This window comes from Epinephelus lanceolatus, chromosome 3, assembly GCF_041903045.1.
Source record: "Epinephelus lanceolatus isolate andai-2023 chromosome 3, ASM4190304v1, whole genome shotgun sequence".
NCBI classification, from domain to species: Eukaryota; Metazoa; Chordata; class Actinopteri; order Perciformes; family Serranidae; genus Epinephelus; species Epinephelus lanceolatus.
In genome coordinates, this window is record NC_135736.1 from 27,943,763 (window position 1) to 27,964,932 (window position 21,170).

Consider the following 21,170-nt stretch of genomic DNA (forward strand, 5'->3'; position numbering starts at 1 on the left):
AATGTAGTGTGAAGACACTTCTCGTCACGCAAGAATACAGAAGTGTGTGTGATGGGACTGGAACAAATAGGATGCGTTAAAACTCACAAATCTTGTGCAAGTATGCATCTTGCCCCAACATAGCTCACATTCTGCTTATTACAGATGTATTGCAGCAGACACACTGATTTCGTACATTGTATAAATTTGCATGTTGTAGAGATTGAACACACTGGTGTATTCTAAAAAATAAAAAAAAAGCAGCGTATATTTACTTAAAATGTGATGCTTGCTCAATCTTTTTAAACATAAAAAAATCCTGAGCATGCCACTGCTGCTGAAATTTACCAAATTTCAGCACCAAGTAGATTTTTACGAAACCTTAATACATGATACACAGCTTGTTTTGCATTAATTTTAATATTCAGTCTGAATATATGTATATTTTTGTGGAAGGCTCTTTCATCAACAAGAAACCAGGGCAGTTTTTTCTTTGGGAATATACTTCAAGTGGTCCAGACAAGGCAGAGTGTGTGCTCAGCTTAGGGTCCCCTGGTGATTCTGGCCAGCTCTATGAACAATGCCTCCAGTGTAGTTTTATTGATTGAGTTGGTCCTCTAGTTGCAAAATGTGCAAGTGCTGCTGAGTCACAGGATAATGTCATTCATCCCCGATGAAAATCAGGACCGTCAGTATCACTTCTAAAGCTGGCATTCCCCATTATTACAGTCCTGTGTCCTAACATCTGTCCTCAGTGAAAACTAGCCAGCGCTATATTTAGCCCACCCGTCCAGCTTTATATAGGTCAAGAATCCCATCTACACTTCCACTGCTGCACTTCAAGGCTGTAGCATTCTTGTTGCCTGTGTAGGATCCTATTAGTGTTCTCTGACCACTCCCATTCTACAGGCTACGTACAGCTTTAAGGTGTCCTGAAGGACTCCTAAACTAAATCCTCTGTGGGCCAAATCCAGAGCCAAAAGCAAAATGGTTTTCCAGGTCCTGCTGTGTATTTTTAGTGTCCTACAGTTAAAGAAAAAGCCCTTGTGAGGTGAAAAGCCAGTGGTGTTTTGGTTCATTTCGGTGGCTGTCAGGTGTTTTCCTCTGTGAGGCTTCCCACAGGGAAAGTGCCTGACGGCCACAGAAGTATTGCTGCTTTGAAGTTTTTTGATGAACTTTCCCCACCCACGGGCTGTTAAATTCAGACCTTTGAAAATTTAGTACAATTGTCCTTCCTTCAGCAGCACTCTGTGAATCCTCTCTTCTTTAGGTTCACAAGGCAGCACAAAGAGAGCATTTGCTTGGACACTCTTACTCTTGTAGTTGTCTGTCTTTGTCCATTTGACTGTCTTCAACTTGCCAAGGTCTGCACATATTCATCATCATTATCATGTGCAGAGCTTTACCACTTCCACCGCATTCAGAGCAAAACAAATCTCAGGCTGTATTTACAGACAAAGACAAAACAACTCCTCAGTATTACCTATTGCATCTCCAACTTTTGCACAGGCAACCATATTGCCACCTAAGGCTATTACACCACAGTCTAACTGCTCATTTCACCAAGCAAGAAAATCACAAATAATAACCTGCACCATCTGTTTCTGTCTTCTAACCACCAAAGTGTCCTAATAATAGTGTTTACAGTAATGGGAAAATGTTAATAATGGTAATTGTGAAATAATGGAAAACCACAAACATACAAAGGTGCTCAGGTTTCTGCAACATAGCAGCACATATCCACTGAGCTGGAAATGTTTACTCAAGCCAATCAAACTGGGAAATAATTTTCTTTTCTTGGATGCAAAGTGTGGTGGTTTTATGTATGACTAGTTAGTCTCACAAATCTAAAATTCACAATAATCTAATGGCTTTCTTTTTCATTTTTAAACCCAAATTAGACATTTTCCCTCAAGGATATCTGTGTCTCATTTAATAGAATACGCTCATCCTCATTGTTGGAGTTGTTAGATTTCTTTGGACCACAAACTGCAGCGTGACACACAGTTATGAAAATAGTTAAATTCACGGACAAACTCTCACAAGGTGCTGAGTGTCACTTCATAATTTGCCTGTTCTTGTGTTCCGAATAGCCAGTGTCGTCAATGTTTATGGGGTTAATTGAATTTTCTAGCTTGTGTTTTTTCATCACAAGGATAAACTGGTTACACGTACTGTAGTGTCACAACTCATTGAACCTTGGTAGGAAGTACAAAATGTTCCAGCTGAACAATTTAAAGTGAATAATATAATCTGAAGTTTCTATGAAACTGTCTTTAAAGAAAGAAAGTCGTTTTTCCTGAGAGGGAGTAAATGTATGATTTGTCACACAGTACGAGACTTTTATACAAATGATTTATTGACTCTTGTTTGAGCACTTGCTGTATAGTACAGTGTATATGCACTTAACACATTGCGCTCATACATTAGACGCCTCTTAGACTGGCAGGGTACAGATCAGTTATTTAAAACAAATTACACTGCGTGTTCCTACATTGGAAAATGTGTTTGTAAACTGCAAGAGAGGCTTTCAAAAGAAAATAACTGTTAAATGTAAGGCACTTCCCTGATAACTAATTATTTTTTGAATTGTGCCAAATTCTTAGCAGCCATTTTAAGCACATTATTTTTGTCACTTTAACAAAGCCGTCTGATTAAGTGTTGTCATAAAAGAGATCTTGGGCCAATCAGATTTTTTTTTTTAAAAGAGGAAGATGGGCTCGCAGGCAAAGTACAATCTGCAGATTTGTTTCCTTGCCAGCTCTAACAGACGGAAAGAGATGGGTGGAGGAGGAAGGGGTGTGGGAGGGTGAGGGTAGTGGTAGATGGGCTTCTTTTTCATCCACAGCTCTGCTGAGAACCTTCAAAGTTAATTCGGGGTCAGTTGGTGTGCATGCTAAAAGACTGTGGTTTGCAAAAAAGGAAAAGTTTGTGTCACTGCAGAGCAGACATTCTGTCAGGAAGTTAACGTCTCTGCCCTTTTCCTTGCTCGATTTTAGCAGAATTTGTGCAATAAACCAGCAATGCGGCGATGGAGCTAAATCAAATCACTAAAATGAGCTGCTGAGGAGTTCTTCTCCTCGCAGACAATAATGTATAAAGATTGTATTTGAACAGGTGCTGAGTTTACGTTTGGCCGCAAATCAAAAGAATCACAATACATCTCTCAAAGGCATAAATCAATTATCTTATTCTAACAAAGCATGCCCTGTCTGTTTAAATGGAGGGTTTCATTAGTGGATTGAGGCAGAGCAATCTAAAGAGTAGAGGGCCACTGTAACCCCTAAGGTTTGGATAGAGACGACTATCACCGAATGCGATGCATGTTAATCTCCATTTCCTCGATTATGTGTGGGCCACTGTCGGTACATGCTGTTTGTTCAAAGTCAGGGTGACTTTCTTTTACAGTGCGTCAGTCCTCTGTTGCACAGAGAAACAGGGGGAGAGGGAGAGGTGATGAGGAATGGGGGGAAACAGAAAGATGATCAGAGGAGTAAACACTGAGACAGGTGTCTGGCAAGGTACAATGATTAGATTTATAAACCAAGCAATGTTATTTTCTCTGCTCGGGGACTGCTGCAAGACATTAAGCGCTAACTGAAGCTCCCAGCGTCCCTCTGCAGAGACACTTGTCCCTCCATCTCCCTCCTTGGAATCCCAATCCTCCTCTCCTGTATTCCCTCGCATTCCTCCCTTCCTCTCGTCAGCATCTCTTCATCCTTTTCCCCTTTTCCCACGTGAACAATTAGATTTTTCTCCCTTGTGTTCGTCAAAGATGGATCGGCCTTGGAAGCATCCTTTCTGCTTCCATCATCATCCGTGTGTTTACCCCTCCTCAGTCAGGGGTGTGTCATCCTTCCCCCCTTTGTCTCTCCAAACCACTGGCTGGCACACAACATCCAATATTTTCTCCAGCTGGAGTGGAACTGAGCACATTAGGGATGGGTCTGCTAAGGTGATCAGACTTGCTCGCACGATGCCCAGGGACCATTTTTCTTCATTTGAGACCATCTGTCTTGCTGCCAATACTATAGATTTTCTATCAGCTCCTTAATCATGGCTCCATGATTGGGAACGTGATTGGCTGGGCTCCCTGATATGAAAACTCTAGTATCAATTTCGTGTCTGTCAGGGCACATAGCCCGGGTTATTAGACGGCCATTTGAACAGTTATACGAAATGTTCCTTCCTTCACCCCCATCAACGTCCCGCCGGAGCAGGCTCGGCTTTATTCTGCATGCATGCTCCTCTGCAAAAATCTGTCAGAAAAAGAAATCGCCGCAGTGCAAGCATCTATGTCCTGATTCCAGCTTTGTAACTTCACAACCTGTTCGAAAGCTCGAAAATAAGCTCATTAGGTTTGGAGAGTATGGGGACCCAACTTTGAGATGAATATTTTTCAGGCCCGTGGAGGGATAGCGGCTAGAGGAAAAGATCATTTAAAAAAGGAGAGTTTTTATTCAACAGATTAAATGAAGAGACTAACACTTTATAACTCTCCTCCTGTCTCCCTCCAGGTCATCTGATGGTGTGTGCACAGCAGGAACAGTGGTGGTGAGCCGTCTGAAGATGGGGGAGATGGAGGAAGTTGACGTTGACCACATCACCACCGACATACCGTCACACAAGGTAAAATAGCAGGATGAAGACATGCTCCAGATGCCCAGCGCTAATGCTAGGATTAGACTGGCACTGCTCAAGTCCTCCAATGAGATTAAATAAACTTCAGTAAACCCTAATGGGGATTTAGAGAATGTGTGTGCGTGTAATGTCTGCGAGTACATCTGTGTTGTCTCTCTGTCATATATAGAGGAGATTAAAGGGAGACTGACCAAATTAGCATTCCGACATTCATACACTTGACCCTGTTTGTGTGGGATTGTGTAGCAAGTCCTGCAGCCATCTGACCAAATGGCAGATGCTTCTTGAATGTGGCTTTCTGGCTGCCACCACCCCCGTCTCCACTCTAATCTCATACAATACATACCGCTTAACTCGGCTCTGAAGTGACTCACATAATCAGGGGAGAGAAAGAGGAAGAAAGAGTATTCTCCTTCAGAGTTTGACAGTAAACCAGAGATTGTGCCTTCCGAATGGGGTGCCACCACACCAGAAATGAAGTTGTATGTACTCTGATTAATTAATTAATTTTCTGTGCATTGCTAATGGAGCCATATTTGTTGAACATTTGTCGAGAGTGAGTGTGTGCTGTAGAGCCAGAGTCGGGTATTAAAAGGCAAAGAAGGAGCTTTAACGATGTTTCTGATCTGTAAAAGGAACATTCAGATTTTCTCTCGCCACAGCACAGCTCTGCAAGGCAGCACAGAGACTTGCAGTCCTTGCCTGCTTTTGATTTGCCGCTGTGTGTGTGTTTGTATATGTGTATATGTGTGTGTGTGTGTGTGTGTGTGTGTGTGTGAATAACTGTCTTATATAATTGACCAAGGGCTTCTACATGGCTGACTGGCTTTCCGTTCTGCCCACCCCTGTTGCTGGTGCAGGGAGGTTCCCTGCTAGGCTCCAGAGTGTCACTGACAATCTGCCCATGTCGCCTTGATGAATGTGTTGCCCTGTGTCTGAGTGTGTGGGTGTGTGTGTGTGGGTGTGTGTTGTCACAGTGCATTTCCCCCTGTGTGTTGTTTCTGTTGTAGAAGATGAGGGGAGGAAAGAGGGAAGGGATATGACAAACATTAGGGAGGGCTCACTTGAGACTCAAGACTCACTTGTGGGGAAGTTGTTGTTCAATTTACCTTAGCCGTGTGCGTGTCTTGCTGCCTGAATATACTGTGTGTGTGTGTGTGTGTGTGTGTGTGTGTGTGTGTGTGTGTGTGTGTGTGTCACTTGTTTGATCATTCCCATCATAGCTTGAGTGGCTGCTGCTCATGAATATCTCTGACCCCTCAAAAACAGTCAGCTGAAACAAGAAAGAGACTCCAGTCACCTTTGATCTGATCTCTTTACATATTTTAGTCATCAAAGACCCATTGAACACATGCTGTCCGCTGCCTACAATTACAATGGGACTCCTTTCACAGCTGTGGCCCCTGGCTCGTTGTTAATACTTTTCATTATCAGAGGCCTTACTTGTATGCTTACTGAAAATTCCAGATTGTTTCTGTCTGTTTTGTTCAATGGATAATTTTATTTTGGAGTCTGTGTGTGTGGGCATGGGTGTTCGGTTGGGTGTCTATTTTATTCAGGATCAGTTTCTAAGCTAGGAGACGTGATGGATCGTTCCTAGCAGTCATTAAAGTCCTTTTCTGGGGACAGGTTTGGCTGTCTGGCTGTGTTAAATGGTTCATCAGACAGGGCAGAGCTGACATACAGCGAGCAAAAAAAAATTGTTAGTTGTCAGTATTGCTTTGATGAGGAGTCCCAGACTTAATGCATCAAGAGGCATTGACGGTTTTTCAGCATCAAAGGCCTAGCAAAGAAACATGGACATATTTCAGCTTTATGAGGTGCAGAGTGTTCAGACGGGTACAGGGTATAGTTTTCCACCATTTATCAAATTAACGTGACATTTAATACTTAATAACACCCGCAGTATGCTACATTGAAAACAGACATTACAATAACACAGTAAAGCTACAAGAATTTGTTAATTTTTTGAAGCCTTTACAAAACACAAGAGCCAAAGTGGAAAGAATGGGTTCAACAGTGTATTTATCTGCTGCATAAGCCACAATTGTTTGCATGTCCTGTTAACTAGCTTACTCCCAACAATAGTAACTATCACTTACACAGCCAGCTGCACATCATTCACTAACCACATTTGTTTGTGGAGTTACAGGTTAAATAAAACAAAAATCAGTCTCTCCTGTATTATTCACTGTACACAAGCAACAATCATCATTCTGTAGTATAACCAGCACGACAGTGGATACAGTCAACATATGCCATGCTCTATAATGCCAGCAAGGCCTATATGTCATGATAAAATTAGATTAATTGATTGGTGAATTGATATGAATGATATATCTTTACACATCAAGACCTCCAACCCACACACATAAGTTGTATGTACATACCTCTGCATACAACCTATATGCGTCTCCTAAATTAGCGCACCTTCCACTGGATGACAAATTAGCTTGTATGACCATTAACGGTTGCAGTTTTAAACACATCAGTGATGTTATGTTGTGCCAGAACTCCTTGGTTAGGCTTAAATAAGATAATGACAATGTTTGCTACTAAGGTAACGTAATGTGTTTCACTCACATGATATACACTGACGTACTACATTTTAAGGGTGGGAAAAAATCGATACAACATAGTATTGCGATATTTTTTGTGGCAGTATTATATCATCACACAGTGCTAAGTATCGATTTTTTCATTATAAATCATTTATATTACAAATGCAAATTAAACTTAAGGTAGCCCACGAGAATAATATCAATTGCTTCTTCAGTCCACTACATACATTTTGCCACTGCAAAATAATGGTTGAAGTGAGATTAACAGACTGAAAACGTTATCTCTGAAAGAGATGTTGACAAAGTTCTCCTTTGGGGACAAAATTTACAGTTGAAAAAAAATAATAAATTGCAATTTATTTTATGGCAATACTAAGCATATTGCAACATATCTAAAATGGCAATAATATTGTATCGTGACTTAAGGATTGTAATGATATCATATTGTAGATCCTGTGGTGATTCCCACCCCTACTGCGTTTTGTTATTTAAATAACTCTACACTGACTTGTTTTCACAAGGGACATGAACACTGGTCTCCTGTGTGAAAGCCCATATCCTGTTTGACCGATCCACACCAACCACTCCTGTCTCACCCTAAGCAGACTTTCTCACTCTCTATACTACGTTGCCTGACTTCCCCTTTTGCTCTCATTTTACTAAATTAAACATCTCTGCCTCACTTTAAACGGAAATATGGGTCTCAATTTCTGCTTGTAAAAACACCATATATGGTTGTATTATGGAGGAGGACAGTCTTCTTTACAAGTTTTCTACTCTTATTTGCATATGTCACATGGAGTGTAGGGCAGTGAGTGTGCATGAGAAGCCAATGGGGGCAGTTGTTTCCAACCATGTTGTTTCTAGTTTGTTTGTTTGTTATATTGCAGCTTTTGTGATTTAAAAATAGCATCAATGACATCAAGATGTCAGTTCAAATGGGATTAATTGCTCAGCCCTAGCTGTTTCTTTATTATCCGATCTTCCACATAAAATGAAAACTTTTGATGATGCTGACTTTTTGCCATGACGTGCAGCTTAAGCCTCAGCCTTTTAGTACAAATTCATGTATGTAACCATCTAGTGCACTTTAAACACCTGTTTTTACAAGATACTTTTGTTAAAACAAGTCAACTGGAAATATTAAAAAGCCAGCGGGAGAAAACATTTTAGACTCTTGCAGCTAAAGTTAGCTTAATCGGCTGATAAAATCTCCTGGTGATAGTTATTATTTCAACTCAAATCAACAGTCGGGGGCCAAAAATAAGAATCTTTCATTTGCCTCTGTCTGAAATCAATGACCTGTTGTTTGAAAAGTAGTAAATCTGTCAACATTTAAACTTTATATGTGCCATCTGAGAGAAAGCATAGCAACAGTAACTAAATGGCTAGACTTTGCAAACAGTCAATTGTGGTTCATTCATCCATGTAAATAAAGTTAACTTGGGTTTGGAAAGTTGTCCTCCTGGAAAATTCCCCAAAATATTTGAATATTACAGAATATGTATGCACAGTAGTGTGAGGGTGGATTTGTTGCTTTATCTCATGATTTCCCCCCCTGATAGGTTCACTGAAAGAACCACATTAAAGGTAATGGGACTGTTGCCAAGTAACACATCGTAATTGAAAGATTAAAACTGTGTGGTTCCCCATCTGTATTAGGTTAAGTGAGGTAATTCCAGAGCACGCACAGAGCACAGGAAACTATTGTTTTGTTAGTATCTCATTTGTTTTGGTAACCTGTGGTTTTCTGTACCAGCGGCAGACTGTACTGCCGGTGTCTCTTTGATGAATGTGTTGCATCTTGTACAGTATGTCAGTGCACAAGAACATTTGAAATGAACTATCAAAGGATGGAACCACAATTTGTTGAGTTGATAAAGACTGAAATGGCACTGGAGGTAATAAATCCCCAACCCACAATCCAGTCAGTAAAGTCCCAGCAGTGTGTTTTCCTTCAGCTGTCACCTGCTGGGACATCACTGATTGCAGCGAAGGCAGATGTGCAACGTGCTTGAAAATTTGAACTAAAAAGAGAGCAGTGCATCAGCAGCTGTTTGCTCTGTGTGGCTCCATATGGGTGTAGTCTTTAAATGTAGTGTTTGTGAGGTGCAAACAACACAGATTGTTTCATTGAAATAAAACGGCAATATTGTAGTAATGCAAACATCAGCCAACACAAATATTACTTCACACATTAAACCATTCATGCATTATGTCTGTAGTTGTTTTTATGATTCAGTCATAATGAGTGCATAATTAGAGTTTCATGTTTCAATTCAGTTAAAAAAAAAAAATCTGATGTTCAAAATCTGTCAGCCACTGAATTCTGCCAGCTCAGATCAAACAGAATTGAACACAATACCTAGAGGAGCTGCAGACTGCAGGGTCGACACTACTGTTACACTGCTTCTGACTGACAGAGCTAACTTGGGATTTTCATACCTAAATTGCTACTGAGCTGCGAGACGAATTATTGGTCACAGGCTACACTTGCATATGGGTGTGGTCATCCCTACTATACCTCATAACTAATAGTCATGATCAAAGCGCATATGGTCCTCAGAAAAATACTATTATTATATTAATTCTCTCTCTGTGTTTCTCTCCCTCTGTTATTTTCCTTTCCAGTGTCCCTTGGTTTGTGAGTCTGCGTCCCATGCCTGCATCGACAGAGAAAATAACCCACTCACAGGGCCAGGTATGAGTCGTACTCTGAACACCTGTAATTTCACCATTCATTGCTGAATAATGTGGCAATCCAAAAAAAAAGAGAAAAGAAAAGACAGAAAAAAGCATTTATCGTCTAATTTTCCTTTCATCCTACTTCTTTATATTTTGTTTCTATTTTGGGATTTTAAAAAGGGTTATTTTTACAGGAAGAAAAATGTACCTTGCAATGGCCTCAAAAGAAGACTTAAAATAATTCACCTAGATGTTACTGTAATCAGGCCAGCTGTTAGTAAATACGGTCAGGGGGACAACATTTTACTGTAAAAGTTGGCCCCACACCCACACCCATGGGGGCGATCTCTATACATTTATATATACTCACTGGCCACTTTATTAGGTACAACTGCTGTTCAACTTCTTGCTAACAGAAATAGCTAACTAGTCATTCACATGGCAGCACCTTAATGCACTGAGGCATGTAGACATGGTCAAGACGACCTGCTGAAGTTCAAACCGAGCATCAGGATGAGGCAGAAAGGTGGTTTAAGTGACTTTGAATGTGTCATGGTTGTTGGTGCCAGACAGGCTGGTCTGAGTTTCAGAGACTGCTGATCTACTGGGATTTTCACACACAACCATCTCTAGGGTTTACAGAAGATGGTCCTAGAAAGAGAAAATATCCAGTGAGCAGCAGTTCTCTGGGTGAAAATGTCTTGTTGATGCCAGAGGTCAGAGGAGAATGGCCAGACTGGTTCAAGATGATAGAAAGGCAACAGTAACTCAAATAACCACTCATTACAACCAAGGTCTGCAGAAGACCATCTCTGAACCACCAACACGTTGAACCTTGAAGCAGATGGGCTACAGCAGCAGAAGACCACACCGGGTGCCACTCCTGTCAGCTAACAACAGGAAACTGAGGCTACAATTCACACAGGCTCACCAAAACTGGACAACAGAAGATTGGAAAAACGTTGTCTGGTCCGATGAGTCTGGATTTCTGCTGCCAATTTCAGATGGTAGGGTCAGAATTTGGTGTAAACAACATGAAAGCATGGATCCATCCTGCCTTGTATCAACGGTTCAGGCTGGTGGTGGTGGTGTAATGGTGTGGGGATATTTTCTTGGCACACTTTGGGCCCCTTAGTACCAACTGAGCATGGTTTAAACACCACAGCCTACCTGAGTATTGTTACTGACCGTGTCGATCCCATTATGACCACAGTGTACCCATCTTCTGATGGCTACTTCCAGCAGTATAACGCACCATGTCACAAAGCTCAGATTATCTCAAACTGGTTTCTTGAATATGACAATGAGTTCACTGTACTCCAATGGCCTCCACAGTCACCAGATCTCAATCCAATAGAGCACCTTTGGGATGCGGTGGAACGGGAGATTCACATCATGGATGTGCAACCGACAAATCTGCAGCAACTGCGTGATGCAATCATGTCAATGTGGACCAAAATCTCTGAGGAATGTTTCCAGCACCTTGTTGAAACTATGCCGCAAAGAATTAAGGGGTCCAACCTGGAACTAGCAAGGTGTACCTAGTAAGGTTGCCAGTGAGTGTACCTGTGATTGAATTGAATTGAACTGAATTGAATTGGTATATAATCCAATTAATCATATTTCCACATATATTTTGTATCTACTTGTTCTTGTATCTGCTGTTGAGACCTTGTTTTCTTATTTTGAAAAGCAAAGGTAGTCACATGTGTGTCCTGGACTGAAGAAAATGCTTTCCAATGAATGATAAGAGAAAAGTAAAATGAAACACTGATTGAGGATATTACTTAAAGATATTAAATCATAAGATCAAATCAGGAATGAACAAATATTTATTTTTCATCAGGCCTATTCATTCAATTTTGAGGGTTAACTGTAGATCTTTTCATGGGCCCCCCTTGGCCTTGAGCCAGGGTCATCTGTACCCTTTGACCCCCCACGACAACAGGCCCAATTGTAATGAATTGTAATGTAATCTTTGCATCTTCCTTTATCCAAATATCCCTTAATGTCAATATGTAATTACTGCTTTTATTCAAAATTAGCGTTTTCAGGCAGTGAAAAAGAATAGTGACAGGTATCTGACAATGAGGTAAAGCCCCCCGGTTCTTTGTGGACTAACTGAAGACAAGCAGAGGACGCCATGCTAGCTGCTTGAGATTGATTTAGTGGAAACACAGAAGGGTAGCACCCTGACTGGTATAGACAGAGAGAATTGTCAAGTGAAAATGAAAGACAAGGAGACAGAAAAGGGGGTAGACTTCAAGAGGTCACAATTCCTGCTGTGTCGAAACTTCACAGCCCTTGTTCAGAGGACACTTGGGAAACTAGTTTCCCTTTTTTTCATCTCATGCATTCATTTGTTCTGCACATCCATTTTCTCTTTTATCCAGATTCCCACCACCTCCCTAAGCTCCCCGGCAGCACCACGCCTGTTGTCATGGTGTCACTGTCGCTTACTGTTTCCGCTGTGATTAGCTTGTGAACTGCAGCCATGTTTGCAGGTGCACATCTGCAGCCCGTCAAAACAATACCTTCCCTGCAGACCCCGCCAGATTGAGTAATGCAATTTAGTCTTCCACTTTTATTACCTTTCGAAATGAGCATGCAGAGAGCAGGGAAAGAGGGGAGCCCACGCACAGCACAGCTCGGGAAGTCATTTTCTTAAGAGGTGTCAGGAAGGGAAACAGAGGCGCCTGATTGGTGGTCAGATTAGTGTGGTGGCGGGGGGGGGGGGGGGGGGGTTCAGGGGTTAATCTGCTTCTCTGATGGAGGTGGAAGTCAGCAACTGTCACTCTTCCGATTAAGGTTTTACCTTCACCCCCTTCTCTCCATGTGTCCCTTGCTCCCCATTTATTTTTTTGTCATCCATTTCACTTTCTCTAATCCCCATGCCAACAATGTCTGAAAATCCCATTTCATTTAGTTGCAATTATGAATCCTTTCTGGGGTGATTCCAGTGCCAGGCTTAACCTTAATCATCATTAATTTCAACATCAACTTCAGCAGCGCAGAAAAATAATAATAAGCCTCTCTGTAGCCTATTTGGCTTACAGCTATTGTCCTTCAGAGGAGCTCTAAATGTCTGCTTGTACCTGGGTTAACAGTGTATTCAGACATTACTGCTGCATATTAAAATGAAACAAACAAAAACAAATTGAGCTAAAATGACCCCCTTTAATAAGATATCTTCAAAATATTCTTATTGTTTTTATTCCAAACATGTATTTGTTGGTAGACAGAGTCTTGCAATGTCACAAATGTCATACCAGATAGTGCTTCATTTCTAAGGTGCTCATCATAGTTACTGTATCTGGCCATTAGTTTGTCTATTTTCCCCTTTTCTTTTTGTGAACAAAACCTGCAAAATAACCAAATCAACAACTCGTTATTTTGTCTCACTACTTTCCCATTTCTTTACCCCATCTGTGGCTCCAAGCCCGATTGTTCCTACTGAAGATGTAATGTTGTAGTTTTTGTAGTAGACATCACTCAAACAGGAGTAAATAATGTTTACTTTGACTTTTTTCAACTGTGGATTAATGCGTACTTTCTCCACTAACGAGTAATTAAAGCACCAAAACAGTTTATGTAGAATCAACTCAGAATTAACCTCAGTGCCCATGTTCCTAATAAAGATCCAGTGTATAGGATTTGGTGGCATATATTGAAAGAAATGGTATATAATTTTCATTTCAATCAGGAGAGACAGAAGAATGAAGTAAAGATAATATTTAATACAGAATATGAGTGTACAGATTAACAGATGATTTGTGCTGATTAAGATTTAACAGAAGTTTTTGGCACTTGGACACCAGAGGGAGATATTTTGTGATCGGGGGACATCTGAGCAGTAGTAAGATAGATCCCCGCACTGAGTCCAGACACTGGAGGTGGTGGTGGCTGCTGACTCTGAGGCTGATGACTGTTGAGGCAGATGAGGCTGATGAATCCATAAAGACTAGGTGGTGATTGGGAGGTGGAGGGCGCGCACAACTGCAGCGAGAAAGAACTACAGCAGTGACAGAATCATATTTAAAATGAGGAGCAGTAAGATGATAGGCAGACAGAGAAGGTGTGTCACTATGCTGTTGGTTGATTGTGAATCAGCTGATGACTCAAATGACCTACCAGATAATGACATCTAGAGATAGTGAGCATACGTGCAAGGAGTGAATGGCAGGGTGAGAAAGAAAACTTGCAGCCTGAGTATGAAAAGTATTGTCTTTCCAACTAAACTTTTGCTAGAGCCTCAGAATGAGCCATTTATATCTACATACAGAGCAGGTCCTCCTCCACTGTGTCCACCATGTTGTTCCACAGTAGCCCCGAACAGACAAACCAAACACTGGCTCTAGATAGGCTCATTCCTGTTTTTGTGTCAGCCACCATGGTTCTCTTGCATGCTTAGCACGCAGGAGACGTTTCAGTTGTGCAACACCACTAGATGCCAGGAAATCCTACACTGGACCTTTAATAAAGAAATATGTTTTTTTGGACAGTAATGAAGGTCTATGGCACAGAGGGGTAAGCTACTTTATATCAGGCTTTGGCTACACAGACAGTATTTGTTAGTAATATCAGATGTTTGTTTTAGATGTTTCATGGGATTTATTGAAAATAAGAAAAATACATAATATTCCCAGGAAAGCAGCATGCAAAAATGTTAGCAGATGCTGGAGTGATACATTCCTAGAGTAGCCCAGGGGACGAGGGAAGTATCAGTAAAATTAAACCAAGGAAAAAGAATAAAGGGAAACCAAAATATAAGCACTGAGCAATAAACAATGAGAAATAAGATGATTACAGGCTTAAGGACATCAACTGAAAACTACTTCCCCACCAAAAGAAGACAGCGCACTAGTTACACAGTAAAATCCACAAATTAACTATTAAAGCAAGCAGGGATTACAACGCACACTATTGAGCCACAACTGGAATATAAGAAGGTAAATCTACAACTAACACACACAGCCTGACTGCTGCCAAGTGACCCACTGGCCCCGTCTGCTCCTCTCTGCTGGTCGTTTAATCCTCCAGGCTCTGATAAATGATTGACATCAGATGCATACAATCACCCACTGCAGCTGCGAGGCGGGGGAGGGTGGCACCTGGAGAGACGCAGCTGAGAGCAGAATCAAAACACAAAACAACGTAACATAAAGAAATTGATTTGTACATTGCACATCAATGAGAGACACTCCGCATTTGTGTCGTTGGCACAATTTTTTACTTCCTACAAGCCCATTTTTTGTTCTGCTTTGAAATGATTGCACAAAATTTACTTGGAAACCAGCCTTTTTTTTTTTTTTAAATAGGCGGCAACCAGCCAGCACACTTCATGATGACATTGCATCTTACATTAAGATCCTCTTACTACATAAGAACTCTCACTGTAGTGCGCCTTCTTGAACCCATCTGCATTGAAGGACATCAGTGAACTTAAACACTCGAGGACAAATGACGTAGCGCCACCAGGATTAATGACTTGGGCACTTAGACAGATGACTTTGGAAAAAGGACAATCTGGGGCCAGATCAGGGTACAGTGCAGTATGAAGGGTTTGGTAGAGGGGAGCGCTCTCTGTGCTGTCAGCAGGAGCAGAAGTGTGGCTCCAGCTTTTGAATCCAAGCGAAAACATTTTACTGGTGCCATGCATGTTTGACTGCCTACAGCGAGATTGTCAACGTTTCACCCCGGGTGCTTCAGCTCCGACTTATTGAGTGACTTCCTTTATGACTGCAGCTCTGGAAACGAAAAGGAGTGGTAAACACTGTTCAAGGCACACAGCTTTCTTGCCCTCTGCTGCCAGCATGCAGATAAGAGCATTAGAGCTGTTTTTCGTTTCCAGCCTTCGATTGCTGCTATTAGCCACTCTCTGCAAAAATGAAGAAGATGGGGCTGAATCTGAATAGATTTTAATGGGAGAGCTGGGTGGTGGTGTAAGCAAGCAAAGTTTCAGAGTGAGTCAACTCTCTCTGCCCGACTGTTGTACAATAAACAAGCAATTAAAATGGAAATGGAGGAAATAATAAGGCAAAGATTAACAGGACAAGGTCTCAATATTTTAGTCAGTATTCTAGTCTGCTGTGCTGCCACTGAAGTAGAAAGAGAGAAAGAGAAGGCCTTGGAAGATGAGAAACACCTTATCTTTGGCAGACACAGTTATTGATTATAGAATTTAATTTGTGCTTCACACCTCATGTGACTTTTGAAGAGTTTGTCTGTAGCGTCCTTGAGGGGGCCAGCTGTCAAAGTTGGTTCAGATCTTCTGTTTTCCCTCTGTACATTTTTAAAAGTTAGAATAATCTTTGATGAGAACGTATTTTCTGCTGTGTCAGATGGTTCAATATACCTTTCTTCCCTCCCTTTGTCTCCCACTCTCAGTGTTCAAGAACCCGATATGCAAGGTGTACAGATTTCAAACTGTGGACAGCAAGTGGATGCTTGTGCGGGAACAAATGGAAGAGTGCACGTTGTCCTTTAGCATCCCCAAACAGCTGCTCTCGCTGTATATTCAGGAGGACATGAGCAGGTAAGTCACTCTGAAATCATACTGTCGATCTCGTGGATGTCAGTGCCAGCTTTCTCATTGCATCAGATCGCTCATTTCCTCTAACAAACCAGACAATGGAAAACAATCAGCAGTTCAAAGTAAATCTCCATCCTGGTGTTATCTCATTATGTGTACAGTAGGTGTGTGTAGTTTCTAGACTGCTATCCCGACCCAGTTCACCGATGTAAATGATTGTTTAAAAGTTCGGCCTATATTTGAAGAGGAGTGAATTATTCAGATCTGCTTAACACTTCAAAAGAAGCTCCTATGCCTGTGTATCCAGAAAACGACAAACATTGTCTCTTTCAAACACACACTCACACACACCCTCTCTCCCGGTCCTCTCATCAAGCTTTGCAAGAAAGCTTCTGGAACATCCTGCCACTGGTGCTGAATCAGACAAAAACTTAAGTTATACTCCTTAAAGGGATAGTTCGGCTTTGGTGAATCCAGCCTAACGCTTTAAAACAATGATGTCTCAGAATAATACAAACAAACTAACCAATCTAGATGGGTCATCCAAGTAAATTGTGTCGATATCCGTACTTGTGTTCAATCTCTCACTCTGATCAACTCATCAATTTCAATTTCAGGTTTAAAATTAACATCTTCTGGCTTGGCCCCACACATTTCCATTTTAAAGTCTGCCCATGAGTACAGATACAGAGAATTTAGTTTGTTGAAGAGATACAGATTGTGGTGTACTAGCTCATCCCTACCATCGAGGCAGCAGTACATCCAGCAACATGAGCATAGCCTTAGTTCAGGCAGGACACGATGTCAAGCTCAGCTCACATCCCATCTACATCAGCTGATCTCAAACAGCCCAATCAACTGATGGAGTAGCTGATTGATAAAGGGAGTCAGCTGATAGATCACATGATTCTTTTCTATGCAACCAATTGGCAAATCTCATTCAGGGCGCCCTATTTAAACTGCTCTGGCCTGCCTACTGTTGCTGCTTCCTCTGCAAGCTGCTTTGCAGCCTGCCTCCACCCCAGCTCCTCCTTTTCATGTTGTGTCTGACTTATCAATGTCATCTCTTTTTGTCATTGATGCTGCTCTGTTCTGTTCCCAAGGAGTCTTTGCTGTTGCTCTCCCTGCCTTAGGCTTTCCATGTAGGCGCATGGAAGGGCAGGGAGGTGTGCTCTCTCTGCCTAATGGCTTTCCATGCAGGCACGTAGGGGCATGGAAGAGGCTTTCTGCGTAGGCCTGAGGAAAAGCGGAGGGGCCCCAGAACAGTGCCATACCGCCAAATATAATACTGCAAATGGAAATAAAGTTTTCCTGACTGAATTACTGTTTTTGACAAAGGAGTTTGGTGGCTTTGAAGAGAGAGCTGTTCCCTGTCGGATATGGCTATCTCACTGCAAGCTAAAGCGCTAAAATATTCTAAATATAGCATACACTCAAACTGATATTGCCTTTTCTTAAATGGATAGAACTAGTTTTACTGCTCCCCATCCACAGCAGTAACTTGCTTAGCTTCTGAGGCAGTATTACTGCCTGCTTCTCCAAAATGGAGGCCCACTGACCACCATCTACTGTAGGTAATACACTGACTGAGACAAGCTCCTCACACAGCCCTACTTAAAAATCTTAATTGTCCCTTCACGATTTCAGTCCTGGTGAATGTGGTGACATGGGCGTTGGTTAATACTACAGGTTCCTTTAACCTGGGGGCAGCCAACACTGCCTGAGCAGCTATTTTGTCAGAGATGTAAACAGAGAAACAGCTTGTGTATCTGTTAACAGCACAGCAAAACAAACTCATGAAGCTGGTAATAATTGGTCTTTTTTCCATCATGCCGTGAGCAATTATGGTTTGACTTCATGCTATGCACAGTGCAAATAGTGTTCCACACAATGGCAGGTCACAGTGAAGTTGGTTTACTTGCTGATGAGCCTGCAACTCTTCATCTAACAGGTCACTGTGGTGTCATCTTCTTGTTGCATTACCCCTTCCAGCAGTTAAAGGCAAACATAAAATGCCACAAATAATTGCTTTCCTTTTTGAATTATCACTTTGACAAAAAATCCTGTGAATAAATGTGTTTAACACCTACAAAACAGCATCAAAACATGGGAGTCAAGAACATAACTGCAATTAAAGTCCAGTCCAGTTAATACTGTGCGAGAACGAGGACAGGTTAAGACAAGGACAGAGGGAGGTGATGTTTCACCAGTCTCTGAGTGTGCACCCGTAATTAGATCCCGTGGTCCCTTCCCTCAGGCTCGACCAGTGTTTGTCAAGGCAGATCATTCCTCAACTGGCCTGTTGTCCCTGGCAACCCCTTCTCATACATAACACACAAAGGCATCCATACATACACACGCACACACACTCACACAGCTTTAGATGATTTCTTTATGCTCATGTTAATACAAGGAATAGGCACAAGAAGATGCAATCAGAGACTGATGAAGTTGGTTGTGGGAGGAGAGTGTGATTTGCAATCACTGTGTACACCTACAGGATCACGCAGAGTTCAAGGACACATTCACATGCGGAAACATACACACAAGTGCCTCTACCACACACATACAAAAACAATAACACAGCCGTTATTGACCAACGAGACAAGCGTAGTTATCAGTTTACCTGTCTTAACAGAAAACCTGTTCATGTTCCCACACAATGTTTCCCTCCGTCAGCATCTGTAACCCTGCTGTCTGTTTGAATAGAAGATGATCTGCTCTGCAAACTGATAATTTAAATCACAACTAAATTTAGAAGACAATTATAGAATATTTATTAAATGCCTTATCTGTTTAATACAGCTCATGAGCACACAGCAGGCTCCAAACCATGACTACCATATACAGTGTTTGTTTATTAACAGGCATGTGTACCGTATCTCAAGCTTGGTCGCTTAAGCACCTCTCCTATAATCCTCTTTAAATGTTGTCTTTCTCCACGGTGCCTCTCCATTTAGTCGACTCTGTCAGCCAGCCTCACACTGGTGCTAGCTCAGTGTTTTTAATGATTCAGTTAGTGCTGCAAAGTTGTGAGTGCAGCGGCGGATGGTGGGTGGCTTAGTTTGCTTCACCACTCTGTGATAATCTCGGATGTTTCTTCCTTCTGTTTGTTCTCTTTGATGTCTACAGTCATGTTTTAATCTAACTCTGTGAACACAGAGGTGGCTGAGTTTTCTTTTTTTCCGCCAGTGGAGATGCTGTGATTCCTTCTGTGTGTGTGTGTGAGGGTTTGTGTGTGTAAAGATAATTAATGCATGTGTAGTAAAGTGTCAGCGTGTGGGCGTCGATTAAACCCCATTCATTAAGAGCTGTCTGGTTTCTCATTAATGGAAAAAAATCATGTCCCCCTTCTTTTCCTGTTAATAAATAACCGCTGTGATTGTGTATTAAGATCATACAGGTGACATTTTGACACCCGCTTCACTGTTTGCAATTGCTCTACATTCAGGATCAGTATTAATGACTGCTTGTTGGATGAGTCTGTTTTTTTTATGTTTGCTTTCTTTTTTCAGAACGAGCTGCAGTGTTGTTTAAAAGGGGTTTGCTTATCAGTCCTCTCACGCAGTTTTTATTGACCCTACACACAAAGCCCTCTGTGATTAAACTGAACAGGCACTATAACGCACCATGAAATAAAGGTGCCCTCGTGACAGGTCTTTGCTCTTTGGGAAATGTATTCTGCTATCCCAGTTGTCTGTCCAAGCCAGTTTGAACACATTGTTTCCCTTGACTTTTGTCCACCATTTAATGTTTTTAATATCCATATAATGTTTTAGTTTTTAGTTTTAAATGAACAAGTGAACATCGTCAGCTACTGTATGTTCTTGTATCAAATCCCTTAGTCATTATCATTTATTATTTTACCAGGAAGTACCATTGCAATCAAGAGAGACCTGGCCACGGTAGCAGCCGTGCAAAACCACAACATATTAAAATACAACATGATGTAATGGTATCCCTCACTTCTCTCCATCCTAAAGGATACTGTTTTCTGTTCTTCCATTTTTATCATTTTTGTTTTCTATTTTCTATTTTTATATACTTATTTATTGTCCCTTAGTCTACTTGAGTTCAACAAGCAGAAAGCAACTCGTGATTTTTTGAGAAGTATAATCAGCTAGATAATCTGCTGCATTATTCTGAATGCTTTTAGTTATTCAGTTACTTCCAGAAGAATTGTTTTTCATTCTGAACAATATGTAGCAGAAATCAGTTCCTACGCTGTCGACACTCAGGCTCAGGCTGTTCTCACTCACTGTTCATAATAATACTATAGACTGTATATAAGGATGGACGACACATCCTCATTTCCTCCTGGTGTACAAAAATGAAGCCAAATATTCCAGATATGGACGCTGCCATATTTGTCATTTGGAGCCAGAGTCTGCGCAGTAGAAATCAAGAAGTTGCTAGCATTGAGTTCCCAACCGTACCCTGTGTGACCCAACTGTGAGCAGGGCCATTGATCAGATTGACACAGACTGCTGTCACTCATGACGTCAGACCTTGTTTTCAATTAACTGATTAAACCCAAACCTAACAAAAAAACAAACACTTGAACATTCATCAGAGAACCCCCCAAACTGACAAATATCATCTTTGGGAAAGGTTTATTTGGCGTGTACTTTTAGTTGGCCCATGTTCATCTGCTAACTTGGATCGGTTGTGGTTTATTACCTGTACTACTGACCTTTTTTTGCTGACCAGTTTTGGGGAGCCGTCATGCCATCCATCTTTATATACAGCCATTGACATACATCTATGAAAAG

At 41.4% G+C, this 21,170-nt stretch overlaps 1 protein-coding gene across 5 annotated transcripts in view; it reads left to right on the plus strand.

The window, feature by feature from the left end:
* Window positions 1-21,170, plus strand: part of inpp4b (inositol polyphosphate-4-phosphatase type II B) — a 205,751-nt gene that overhangs the window by 106,140 nt on the left and 78,441 nt on the right. For all 5 annotated transcript variants that reach the window (XM_033624596.2, XM_033624594.2, XM_078166207.1 and 2 more), the window contains 3 exons: window positions 4,497-4,608; window positions 9,813-9,882; window positions 16,254-16,401. In XM_033624596.2, the coding sequence (XP_033480487.1) occupies window positions 4,497-4,608; window positions 9,813-9,882; window positions 16,254-16,401 (330 nt within the window). The remainder of the gene's footprint in view (window positions 1-4,496; window positions 4,609-9,812; window positions 9,883-16,253; window positions 16,402-21,170) is intronic.